Below are 13,220 nucleotides of genomic sequence, written 5' to 3' on the forward strand. Positions count from 1 at the left end.
GAGAAAAGTCAAATCAGGGCTTTAGTCTTCTGCATTTAAAAGGGATGTTTCAGTTAAACCCCTCTGATAGCTCTCTAGCTTGCCTAACAGGTTCCCCCAGACCTCTTACAGCTTGTGAATTGCTTACAGCCCCCAACTGCGAGAGGCACAAAGCTTAAAAGCATCTTAAAGATACAGAGCCTTTTCTAAAGAGCTAAAAATCATATTGGTGACGGGTTTTCACTGTTGACTTAATGATTGCTGCAAGACCTCCATGTTCTTTATCTTTTAGGCACCTGAGAGAATGTTAATCAATGTAAACGGATATGGAAAAAGATATATAATAGTTTTGATGTTAGCAACACTAGACTTTTCAGTTAAATACTTTTCTTTTGTTATAAATCACTGTACCCCTTTTACTTGTTATAAATTGCTGTGTCTTTGCTATATAAGAATGTAACTTTATTTAGTGCTTTCTGAGAGTGGCACCAGACTTTGGGAAGATCAACACAAATAAGTTTTCTGGTTGACAAACCCTTATCAGAAAAAAGGCTGTAAAATGTTAATTGGCCCTTTTGGCTGGAAGATGATGTAAATTACCTAAGATTTGTGTATACAACTAGGTATGCAGAGAGAAAAGCCTGGTTTTGATAAGAATCTGGGCTGCTAACGCTGCATAACTTTGTGTTACTCATTGATCTCTATGTATAATCAAAAAGTATAAAAGGCCTTCTGAACAGTAGAGGACGGGCCAGTCGCTGGACTGGTTTCCCCCGTGTCTCCTCTCTAATTTCTGGCTGAATTCCCATCTGGGGCATGGAGGCTCACCATGTCTACTTACTTGTCCCGGCTTTTAAGATCCACGTGAGGGGGAGCCCAAGGCGGGGCACCCCCCGATATTCAAGAGGACGCCAGTGGCCTAATGTAGATGGTGCAAGCTCCTTGTCTGGAACTTTATTGGCTTCCCACGTAAACCAAGTTATTCAGCCTTCTTTCTCCACTTAATTTTCCTACTACACTATTTCTCCCTAATCTAATCTTATATTAATAAATAAATAAGTTTTTCCTCGCCTACTCCGTCTCTCCTTCAAATCACCCTGGTTTCACTGGGGCTGGACCCCGGCAATGTTGTAAAGTTGTAGGTAAAAGTCATGAAACAAAAAATATATATATTATTGGACATTTTCTTATTTCGGGGGGTAACTCCCATTTTTCTGAATAGATAATTAATGAGTTTGTCACCATATTTTGCATTTTCTTGGAGTACTATGAATTGAGTTACATCTCCCTCACTCATACCTTTCCAGCAGTATTATTTTTTTTTTAATAAGGGAAAGAATATTTTTTATTACATACCTCTTACAAGTTCAGTTCAGTGCGGTTGCTCAGTTGTGTCCAACTCTTTGTGACCCCATGAATCACAGCACGCCAGGCTTCCCTGTCCATCACCAACTCCCGGAGTCCACCCAAACCCATGTCCATTGAGTCGGTGATGCCATCCAACCATCTCATCCTCTGTCATCCCCTTCTCCTCCTGCCCTCAATCTTTCCCAGCATCAGGGTCTTTTCAAATGAGTCAGCTCTTTGCATGAGGTGGCCAAAGTATTGGAGTTTCAGCTTCAGCATCAGTCCTTCCAATGAACACCCAGGACTGATCTCCTTTAGGATGGACTGGTTGGATCTCCTTGCAGTCCAAGGGACTCTCAAGAGTCTTCTCCAGCACCACAGTTCAAAAACATCAATTCTTCTGTCCAGCAGTATTTTGATATACAAAGCAGTTGATGGTATTGCTAACATTTTTTGTTTGTTTATTTTCAGAGGGAAGTGTAACATCTCCCATTTTTCTGACATATTTGCTGCTAGAGAGTTTAAAGCCCGAGTGGATTCATTCTTCTACATACTAGGCTACAACCCTGAGACAAGGTAAGTGCATCACATGGGCCCCTAGGTTGAGAACTTTAGGTTCTCACGCGCGCACGTGTGTGTGTATTTGTCTGCACTTCTGGGCATATACTCCTAAAATGAAACAGAAAGAGAGAGAGACACAAAGTCCTGTAGTAAATCTCTTTGAAAAGAGCTGTAATTAATGTCTGTGGTATCTAAAGCAGCTTGCCCCCCCCCGCCGCCTCACTCATTGTTAAGAAAAGGAAAAGTGAGAAGTTTGGGTTTGCAGAGCGCAAGATAAAGACATATGTTTCGTTGGTTTGTATTTTGAACTTATTATGAACTGTACTCTCATACACATTCATTTAAACCTTCCATTATACCGTACTGAAAATACTAGGACATTGTGGTTGTGTTGATTAGTAATTTGTTCCCTTAATAAATCCCCAGGAACACTCACTGAAATATCTAATAGGGCTGCTAGTATAAGATGGATACATCCATTTCTCAGCCATCTTGGTAAATAGAATTATTACTTTTTGAATGAAAAGTAACAGAGTCAAAATACTATAATTTAACGGAAGAAATTGTCTCCAGTAGGCTGTAATTTTAACTCATCCCATGAGAGAATGTCTGTAAGACTGTATGTATTCATATTTATCTTGTATCACTCATGTGACTGTGTGTTTTATTAAGGATTTTAAAAAAAGAGAGAAAGTCATTAGATGACCAGGTAGTCTATGCTTGCTCAGGACAATCAAGACATAATCTGCAAGTATAGCGATTGAGAAAGAAATGAAAGATGCTTGGCTCAAGGAAGTTAGTGGGAGAACTACGTTAAGTATAATTGTACGATTTGTGTTGTTTTAGTGAAAACTTGTTTCTGGGAGATGCTGAGAAATGATAGATAACATTTAGAATGTTGCTGTTTAGCTCATCAAACTAGGGTCAATAAAAGGCAACATATTCTTTTTTGTGGTTCTAAGAGGCTGCATTAGGCTCTGTTGGAACATACATATTAGTCTTTCTCTCCATATGTATACTAGACAATAGCTATGGGGTAGTAGTCACCTTTTTTGCTTACCTTTAAAAAAAAGGAATGAATTTGAGCTTCGTTTTAATTTTCAAAAGTATGCTCTATTCCAATGACAGAGAAGGTGATCAGCATTAATATTTAAATAGCACCTTCTGTTTCAGAATGTTTATTTTATATATGTTTTAATTAGCTGCCTGGCCATATCTTTTTGTTGCCCCAGTGAAGTGTGGGACACTCGAACTTGGTCTTCTGTCTGGATGCACAGTTGTCTGTTATTACAGTGATGTTGTGTTTATTTAACTTTTTGATAGTAGCTGTCATATTGCACAAGTTAGACTGTTTGAGGGAATTTTGTGTTTTAAGTGTTTAGCTCTTGGGTTCATAAGAGCCAGTCAGATTCTTTTTTCACTAGTTTTGGTTTTACATCTATTTTTTGCAGAATGCTTATTTAGAGTGATTTGTAACTTACCTGTGTTAAGCTGGAGACTCAAACTCTTGTCTCATGTTTTTACATGTTGCTGGCAGTCGTTATACTTTATTGATACTTGCCATCAGTTTCGCTTTAAAACCTGGGTTAGATGTGTGATAGAGGAATCTATTATTATTTACCTCAGCTGAAAAGACAACACCAAACCATGCCTGTAGCAGCACTTTTACAGGCTCTGCATCCTGAATCACTCTAGTGCTTTGGCCTTAGTCCCATTTGTTCATTTCTGTTCTTGTTCCCTGTGTCCAGCTTGTGTTTGGTGTAGTGTAAGAGCTTGGGGGTTGTTGGATGAATTGAGCAGTTCATTAAATAAAATTTTTAATGTGTCCTTGTAAGTGGTAAGTTGGTGGCAGGTCTCAAAAAGTGAATGCGAATGTTTCCAGTGAGGAGCCAACGTGACCCAAGCTCACTGGTTTCACTGTGAACACTACCTTCTCCCTCTGAAGTTCTAGGTTTGATGTATACGTCCCATAGTTTCTCAAATCATCAGAAGTGTTCGTGTGATTTAGCAGAGTTCAGAAAACTGTGTGTCTTCTCCTCCTGGCTTATACACAACCCAGTCCTTAGAATGCTCCGGGTGCATGCTCTTTGTTTCTGCCTTTGTTTCAGGTTTGTGAGGGAGGGGGCGGTGTGATGAGCTGGTTTCTGTATGGTTATCTATCATTTGGATGAGCGGGACCAGCATGGGATGGTGTCTGCCAGGTGTTGTGTGCTGACTTAGTGCCCCGAGTCATCTGCGGAGGATTATCAGACTGTTGTAATAATCCTGTGAGATGGTGCACCGACTGATCAATAAGACCACTGGAGGTTAAAGAATGATTCTGTGACTCTGAACTTTGATGACTGTTTCCCTCCCTTTAATTAGTGTGGGAACCCTTTAAGTGAACAGCTAAAACTGAAGTTTAAGATGAAGTTATTTCCATAGCAAATTTTCTGATAGTAGTTAACAGTTGATTTATGTAACTTTCCGTAATTTATTTAGCATCTTAGCCAGCACTGAATGTTAGGTTTTTTTTTCTTCTTCTGACATTTATCATAGATCCTTTTATAGGCTACTTTGCCTCCCTAACTTGATTATTACATTCTTGACAGTGCTGAAAATCAAAAAAATTTCTAAGTTGGGTACTAAAGCTCTTTTGACCATGAGGTCAGAGTTGGCCTGAACTGATATGAAACTTGTTATACTCCTAATATAGTTCACTTTGCTTTTTGCACAACTTTTACTACAAATTACCAGTATGATAGGATAGGGGTCATTGCTTTGACACTGCTGGGGTATTACGTGATATATAAACTATGGAACTTCCTAAATCCAAGAAGTTCTTACTTCTGAATATCCTCTAGTCCTAAGGATCTTAGCTCAGGGATTGTCATATTGTGTTCTTGCTAACTATGACATTTAAGGAACTAAACTTGAGCAAAAAATACAGAAGTAGATGTTTCTAGCTTTATTGAAGAGTTATCAGTCATTCAGTCGTGTCCGGCTTTTTGCAACTCCATGGACTGTAGCCCACCAGGCTCGTCTGTCCATGGACTTCTCCAGGCAAGAATATTGGAGTGGGTAACCATTCCCTTCTCCAGGAGATCTTTCTGACCTGGGAATTGAACCCCAGTCTGAGCCACCAGAGAAGTCCTTTTAGCTTTAAGTATGGATGGCATCACCGACTTAATGGACATGGGTTTGGGTGGACTCTGGGAATTGGTGATGGACAGGGAGGCCTGGCATGCTGCAGTTCATGGGGTTGCAAAGAGTCGGACACGACTGAGCGACTGAACTGAACTGAACAGTACAGACTACAAAGGGGTGGCAAATGAGAGAGAACTTGGAACCTTCAGTAACTGGAGTTTCCTTTTGGAGTTAGTTTTAATGTTTCTGCACTCAGGGAGTGCTCACTTTTGCTCCATAGATAAATTTCACTCCAAATTTACTTCTGCGTTCAGCATGCCCTGCAACATAATCTCACTATGTTCTCATTTTCTTTGAAGAGACTTATCTAAAATCTGGTTAGAAACTTTAAATAAGTCAATAAATTTCAGCTCAGAGGTCCTAGTACATAACACCAAGTTGCCCGTATATATGTATTTGGCCAAAACACCAATATCCTTGGTGGAACTAAAGTAGGATTGGTCCTTGCTTAGAAAAACAGCCAGGCATAGAGACCTAGTTCCATCCATCCATTTCCTGCCCCTGTTGTTTGTTTGTCTGGTATCTCATGGACATTTAATCTGACTTCTTGATCCTTTTGTTAAGACCAGCAGCCTGGAAAGAGCTCCCCTTTCGGACTCAGGCAGCCTGGGTTCTGATCTGTGCTGCCACTTCATCTTTGTGTCCATAGGTAAAGCTTGTACTTCCTGGACTGTTTTCAGCTTTAGTAAAATGGGGAAAACAAAAACAGGGTAGCTTTTGTAAACTGTTATGATTTTTAGTTGCTTCTCAGGAATTGTAAAAATAATTATAAATTTTCTTTGGAAGAAAAGATTGAGAAATATCTTTTTTAATACCCTGTAAAATGTTAAATCCAAAAGCTAAACGTGAGCTACTTCCTAAGAAGTCTCCCTTCTACTAGGTGGATTGTTAACTGTGAGATTGATTTTGCTGATGTGTAGACGTCCGAGCACTGGGGATTCTTGCTTTTCCTTGGAATATGATGAAATCTTTGAAAACATACAGTTGCTAAAAATGTATGGTAAATTCCTTCATTGACCATGATGAAACTGACTCAACAGTTACAATAAGTGTGTGAGTGATGTTGATGTGAAATAATACATTTCTAGTCAGAATATTTTATTGAAAAATTTGCGAGGCAAAATTGAAAAAAAAACAGAGCGATTTGGGCTTTTTATAGCAAATGAGCGTGTTCTCCATGTAGCTCGGGGTGGGGATTATTGAATTTTTGTTCTTTCCCTCATCTTCCCATCCCCCCACCTCTGTAGGTTCAACCTATTGGCCAGTGCTCTGTGTGTGTGTGTGTGTGTGTGTGTGTGTGTGCCGCACACGCGTGAGAATTTTGACCTTTTCTGAGTCTATACCTTTCATTTCTTGAAAAAGTTTTCCTTACCTTTCTGCCTCAGACCAGTGAGTTAGGAGGGGAAGGAGGAAATAGTGAGTGGGGTCCTAGGAAGAACAGATTTGCAGAGTGGCCATGTGAAAGAGGTGCCTTAATTCTTAAATTATTAAGCATGGATTTTCCTGGGATCCAGTCCCTTTGTTTCCCCTTGCTAAATAAGAGTACCTTGGGTCTCTAAGGTGTGTTTAGGAATAGTAAGGAAAAAGGGATAGGAAGGTGAACATGTTATTTAAAATGTGGCATTCTGTGTATCAGCTGGCTCTTGGGCAATCCCACTCTGTAATACTGTTTTATACAAGCATCAGTGGACTATTCCAAGACTTTGGCTGTAGCATGAAACATCTGATTATATTCTTGGTTCTTTGCTCCTTGAACATGAGTCATCTCTTGGTAATCAGGTAGAAAGCAAGTAGATCACCTGAATTCAGCTGTGCCCTCTCTGTTTATCTTTTTCCAGGAAGCACGGGGTTTTTTTTTTAAAGCAGTATTGAAGCTTAAGTATTATTATCCTTACATTTAGTAGTAATTATAAACAGAGGCACTTGCAAGAATTTGTATTTAATATTCCCCATGATGGTGGCAGTCATGTTATTAATCATAGCGAAATTGTTTACCTGACACTGTACTGAGTGTTTTACTTGCGTGATTCATTTTATTTTACTTTGTTTGGAAACAGTCTTGATCATACAGAACTGTTGCAAGTGCAGTAAAAAACCTCTCTTTAACTGAACCATTTGAAAATAATTGTCACCAGGAGGTTACATCACACTCTGATCATCTGTGTATTTCCTGTGAACAAGGGCATTTTCTTACATAACCCCAATATTGCCTTCAGAATCAGGAAATTGTCAAGGAAATATTATTGCCCTGGAGTTCTCAGACCCTTCTGAAGTTTTTAAACAAAAGGCTATAGCAAAAGGAATCTAGTGCAGCATTGTGTGTTTAGTTGTCATAGGTCTGTTTAGTCTCTTTCAATCCGGACAAGTTTCTCCTTCCTTCACCATGATATTGGTGCTTTGGGAGATTATCAGATAATTGTTTTATAGACTGTTGCTCACTTTACATTCTCATTAGATTTACATCATATATCTTTAACAGGGACACTACAAATGTCATGTGTTCTTTTTTTTATATCCTGTCATGTTAAACAATGCTAGTTTGTCCCATTACTGGTAATGTTCGTTCTTATTTGTTGAAGAAGGTGGTATTTGCCAGGTTTTGCAGTTGTACAGTTTTTCTTTTTCCTTTTATGATTGATGACCATTTTGAAAGGTAGTTGCTTTGAGACCCTGTAGATACCTTCTTCCTTATTTATTTATATCAGGGTGGACTAATGGTTGCCAGTTAATGTGTTGTCATTGTTGTTTAGTTGATATGTCTTTTGTGACTCTTTGCAACCCCATGGACTGCAGCAGCCAGGCTCCTCTGTCCTTTGATATCTCCCAGAGTTTTCTCAAATTCATGTCCATTGAGTTAGTGGTGATAGCTAACCATCTCATCCTCTGCCACCACCTTCTCCTCTTGTCCTCAATTTTTCACAGCATCAAGGTCTCCTCCAGTGAGTCAGCTCACATCAGGTGAGCAAAGTATTGGAGCTTCAGCTTCTGCATCAGTCCTTCCAGCGAATATTCAGAGTTGATTTCCTTTAGAATTGACTGGTTTGATCTCCTTATAAGGGGATTATAAGGTTATGATTTGTTACTATCATTCATTTTGAGGTCAGATTTTGGTGAATAATACTTAGGAACCCGGATCAGGTGCTCCATGTGTTCACTGCTTTGTATCATGTTCTCAGGCCTCCAGAGTGAACAGGGCTTGGAGGCTGAGGGTCAGGGAGATGACTCATGCTGTGTTTGTATCTACATTTCTGTGTATGTGTGTGTCTGTGTGTTTATGTGTGTCTGTCTGTCTGTCCATGAGTTCATACCAAACTTTCCAATTCTAATACCACAAGATTCTTGCTAATTTTTTTTTTTTTACTTTTTCCTTATTTGTAATTCTCTCATCTTTAACAGTAGAAAACTTCATCTCAGTGTCCTATCTTTACTTCCAGTTTCCTGTCCTGGACTGCTCTCTCTCACACATGGATAGATTTTGACTTCTTGAGCTGCAATTTTAGTAGGTTTATCATTTGATATTTCTTAGTGCGACCTCTAGGAATCAAATTTGTAATATCATCTGTTCAAGGTGTGTGGGATAACAACTCCTACTGCCATGCAGTGAATGCTTACTTTGTCTTAGATTATTTTGTTCCTATAAAAGCTTAGTTAGGTTGACATTATCTTTATTTTATAAATGAGGAAAAACTGATATTATATTAAATAGATGCCTAAGGCATACAGTTAGTAAACAGGAAACCCCAATGCTGTTTGACTCAAAACTTTGTGCTGTTAATTTCTATGGTTTCATCATACATTGATTCATATACAACATATTTTCTTCTGGCTGTTTTGGGAAATAAATTGTTTTTCTAATAAAGAAAAACATGTAGTTACTAGAGAATAACTTGACAAATTAAAAAATTAAAGAAGCAAAAAAAACTGTTATAATGGTAATTCTATAAATCATATTGTGTTTTTCCTTAAATATATATCTGTGTGCTTGTATAGGCATTTGTGTATATATTAAGATTATAATTAATATGTTGGTTATACATAATGTACAGGTAATCACACATTTCTCTATTCGTTCATCTTCTTCTGTTAAGAACATAGTTCCATGTCATGAAACATTTTACAAACATTTGTGACGAGCACCTTGTATATACCATCCTGGGGATGTGCCATAATTTTTCTATTCAATTCATATTATTGGACATTTATGGTTTTTTCATGATTTAAATAGCATGATCAAATAACATTGTGATCATGCTTTTTCAACATAAATATTTGTACTTCAGCTGAAAAGTGACAGTGTGAGTGGATTTTCCTTATTTCAGTGAATTTGGATCTGAGACATTTCAAAATTCACTTCTGTTTTAGTGAAGTCATCTTTTCTACTCATAATGACTCATGGTCTTTGTACAGCTTTTGGGGACAAAAAGCTGGAGCTGCATATACATATTCTCTGGTTTGCTTTTCCTGTGTCATCACATTTGAGCTCTTGAAACATTCACCAGAGGTGGCAGGAATTCGAGACAGTTGAGAGACAGCATATGTGTTTGGAAACACAGCCTACTGAAGAACTTTAATAAAATAGGACCAAAACCCAGATTTGATCATTCCAAAAACCCTTTTGTAGTGAACATCTACAAATACTGCATAAAATACCACAGAACTTTTAAATGCAGAGCTGAGCTCACAAGAATGAAGAGAAACTGAAGAGTTCAGGAGTCGCAGTGAGAGGAATTGAGTCATTGCTCATCTTCATGCAGATCTTTGGTTTTGACACTCAGCAGGTATAGGAGATGAGGTTCTGATTTCAGGGGTTTAGGAAGTTGGAGCTGAGAGCCTGTGTAAAGTTAGAGTCATTGAAGGCCTATTCTTTTGGTGGAAGGGTAAACTAGTTAACATATCTGGGACCAGAGGAAAATGACAGAGAAACATGTCTAGGTTTTGGACTCCAGACCAAAAAAGGAACAGGGGGAAAAAATGGAGAAGTCCTCTTATAATTCGTAACTTTGGGCCTTGCTCCCAAGACAGTTGAGGCTTAAATTTGCACTCCTGAGAAATACAAGAACTGTCATGAGAAGATAATATAGAAAGCCACCATGGACACCTGACAGAAGCAAGTGCAATTTGGGGGGAAGTACATGCCCTAATTCAAACGTGTAGACTATCTACAGATAAAATATCTTTGACTGCTGAGCTGTCAAAAATTACAAAATGTTGGAAGAAACTGTGTGTCATCAACTTGAATCAGATAAAATAAATAGTAAGAATGTCATTGCTAGAACTGTCAGAAAGAGACTGAATACTAGGCTTAAACAAAATAGAACTTTTATTTCTTACATAAGCAAAGTCTGAAAGGAAGCAATCCTAGGCTGGTATGAGGCTTTGCATCACCTCTGTGATCCTTAACTTTAGCTGTTAGTTTGTGCTCAAGGTGGTGATGGAGTGGTAGCCATAACACCCAGATTTAAGGCTGGAATGAAGAAGTAGGTAAGAAATGCATGCCTTCTCCCTTTAAAGGCAGTTTTCATAATTTGTACAGAACTTCTCCTTTTGTTCTCATTAGGACAACAAGAAAAAAAATTAAACTCACGCTTTACAGGTGAATTCTACCAGCATTCTAGAGAATGGAGAAAAATGGTGTAGGTTCCCCAAGTTATTTTATGAGGCAAGTAAAACCTTTATTCCAAAACCAGATAAAAAAGTAAGATTTATAGATCACAAACATGCATATAAAATTTTTAAATAAAATGTGGTGAAACGAAATCTGGCAAAGTATTAAAAAATACTTACTCAAATTGGGTTTATAGAATACACAAATAGTTTAATAATAATTTATCTGTAGCATACTTTACTATTTTTTTTAAAACATATTAAAGAAGAAAAAAAATACAATCATCTTGATGGAGAAAAAGCACTTGATGAAATTCAACACCCATTCAGTATTTGTGGGGACAGGGAGGGGGGTACCTCTTAGCAAGTCAACTGTAGAATGCAGCTCCCTCATTCTGACAGAATAGTTACTGAAAAGCTACTGCAGATACCATCCTTGAAGGTAAAGTGTTGGAAGTATTTTGTCTAAAATCAGAAACAACAGAAAGACTCCCATCACCATTAAGGCATGAAAAAGAAGCTATGTGAGGATTGGGAATGAAGAAATGAACTTTTATTAAAATGATGCAGTATTTTTACCAGAGAAAATCTGTGAACTAATGATTAGATGTGTTAAGATAAACCAGCATGCATGCTGGCTATAAGGTCAACATAAATATAAAACTCAGGTCCATTTCCACACACCAGGGGCGACTTCAGAATACAATTTAAACAAGCTGTTTCTGAAACCTTCTCATCTCTTGAAGGGAAGAGTAGTAGTACTACAGTATTGAAGAGTAGTAGTCGTAGTACTCTTCAGTATTTTAATCAGTTGTACTGATTAAATGTCAAATAGGGTATCTTTCTTCCAGTGAGTGTTTTTCTCTGGAGTTTCCTGAATATTAACTTTTCATTGCTATTTTTTGCTTTTTAACTTCTTGTTTGTAAATAAGACATTTTTGTATTTCTGGAGAGTAGCAAGCACTTTAAAGTCTAAGAAATTTCCATGTTATAGCTCTTACTTTACCTTTGATAAACATAAATTTTCTGCTCACCAAAAATTAGAATTATGGTGGACAGAGTGATTATTCAGTCAGTTTTTATCTAATAGACCTTTTTAGTTTTAGAAAGAATCTATTAGTGTAATATGTGCATTTTACCTGCTTGGTGCCCCTTTAATCTGTTTAGAAGTGTTCATCTTTCACTTGTTGTTCACTAGGAATTAATTGGAGGAGAGAGGACTAGGAGGTCTGGGATCCGGAGACAGTGTAGAGGTAACCAAGGTCACAGGGCTTCTGGGAAGACCCAGCGCTAGGGTGTCTGTTGTGCAAGTTGCGAATATAGCTCTGCAAGCAGCCAGATGACGAGTTGGACAAGCGTGGTGGCAGAAGTTGAGGTCCAGGCAGGTTGTCAGGAGTAAGAAAGCATCTAGTAGGACTTCCCTGATGGCTCATTTGGTAAAGAATCCGCCTGGAATGCAGGAGACCTGGGTTCGATTCCTGGGTTGGGAAGATCCCCTGGAGAAGGGATATCTACCCACTCCAGTGTTCTTGGGCTTCCCTTGTGGCTCAGCTGGTAAAGAATCTACTTGTAGTGTGGGAGACTTGGGTTCGATTCCCTGGGTTGGGAAGATCCTCTGGATACGGGAAAGGCTACCCACTCCAGTATCCTGGCCTGGAGAATTCCATGGAGTAGAGTCCATGGAGTCACAAAGAGTTGAACACAACTAAGCAACTTTCACTTTCAGTGTTCAAGACAGCTGGGAGAGAAAATAAGTCCTGGATCTTGGAGGCCGTAAGGACTGAGCAGAGTTCCAAGGTGTCCCCAGCATAGGACCATGCTTCAATTCAGTTCAGTTCAGTCGCTCACTTGTGTCTGACTCTTTGCGACCCCATGAATCGCAGCATGCCAGGCCTCCCTGTCCGTCACCAACTCCCGGAGTTCACTCAGACTCACGTCCATCAAGTCCGTGATGCCATCCAGCCATCTCATCCTCAGTCGTCCCCTTCTCCTCCTGCCCCCAATCCCTCCCAGCATCAGAGTCTTTTCCAATGAGTCAACTCTTCGCATGAGGTGGCCAAAATACTGGAGTTTCAGCTTTAGCATCATTCTTTCCAAAGAAGTCCCAGGGCTGATCTTCAGAATGGACTGGTTGGATCTCCTTGCAGTCCAAGGGACTCTCAAGAGTCTTCTCCAACACCACGGTTCAAAAGCATCAATTCTTCGGCGCTCAGCTTTCTTCACAGTCCAACTCTCACATACATGCATGACCACAGGAAAAACCATAGCCTTGACTAGACGGATCTTAGTCGGCAAAGTAATATCTCTGCTTTTGAATATGCTTGGTCGGTGGAAATCAGGACCATTTCTAGAATTGGAATGTGTGGTTAAAAGGGGTTTATTAGCTTAACTACTTTTCAGGTCTCAGGGCTCCTTAATTTTCTCCTTGAGGAGGAGGGCTGACCCCATATTCTGAGGTTGGATTGAACTTAGAGCTGGGTCTTCAGTGGACTCCGTTTGAGGTTTGTGCTGTTGTCTGTGGAATGGTTCCCATGGATTTTCAG

The 13,220-nt window shown here is 39.1% G+C and overlaps 1 protein-coding gene across 2 annotated transcripts in view; it reads left to right on the plus strand.

Annotated features, from left to right (window-relative positions):
* The window catches only part of RERE (arginine-glutamic acid dipeptide repeats), a 263,855-nt gene that overhangs the window by 103,509 nt on the left and 147,126 nt on the right, over positions 1-13,220 (plus strand). For both annotated transcript variants that reach the window (XM_068986550.1, XM_068986551.1), the window contains one exon: positions 1,798-1,902. In XM_068986550.1, the coding sequence (XP_068842651.1) occupies positions 1,798-1,902 (105 nt within the window). The remainder of the gene's footprint in view (positions 1-1,797; positions 1,903-13,220) is intronic.

This window comes from Capricornis sumatraensis, chromosome 14 (assembly GCF_032405125.1).
Source record: "Capricornis sumatraensis isolate serow.1 chromosome 14, serow.2, whole genome shotgun sequence".
Lineage (NCBI taxonomy): Eukaryota > Metazoa > Chordata > Mammalia > Artiodactyla > Bovidae > Capricornis > Capricornis sumatraensis.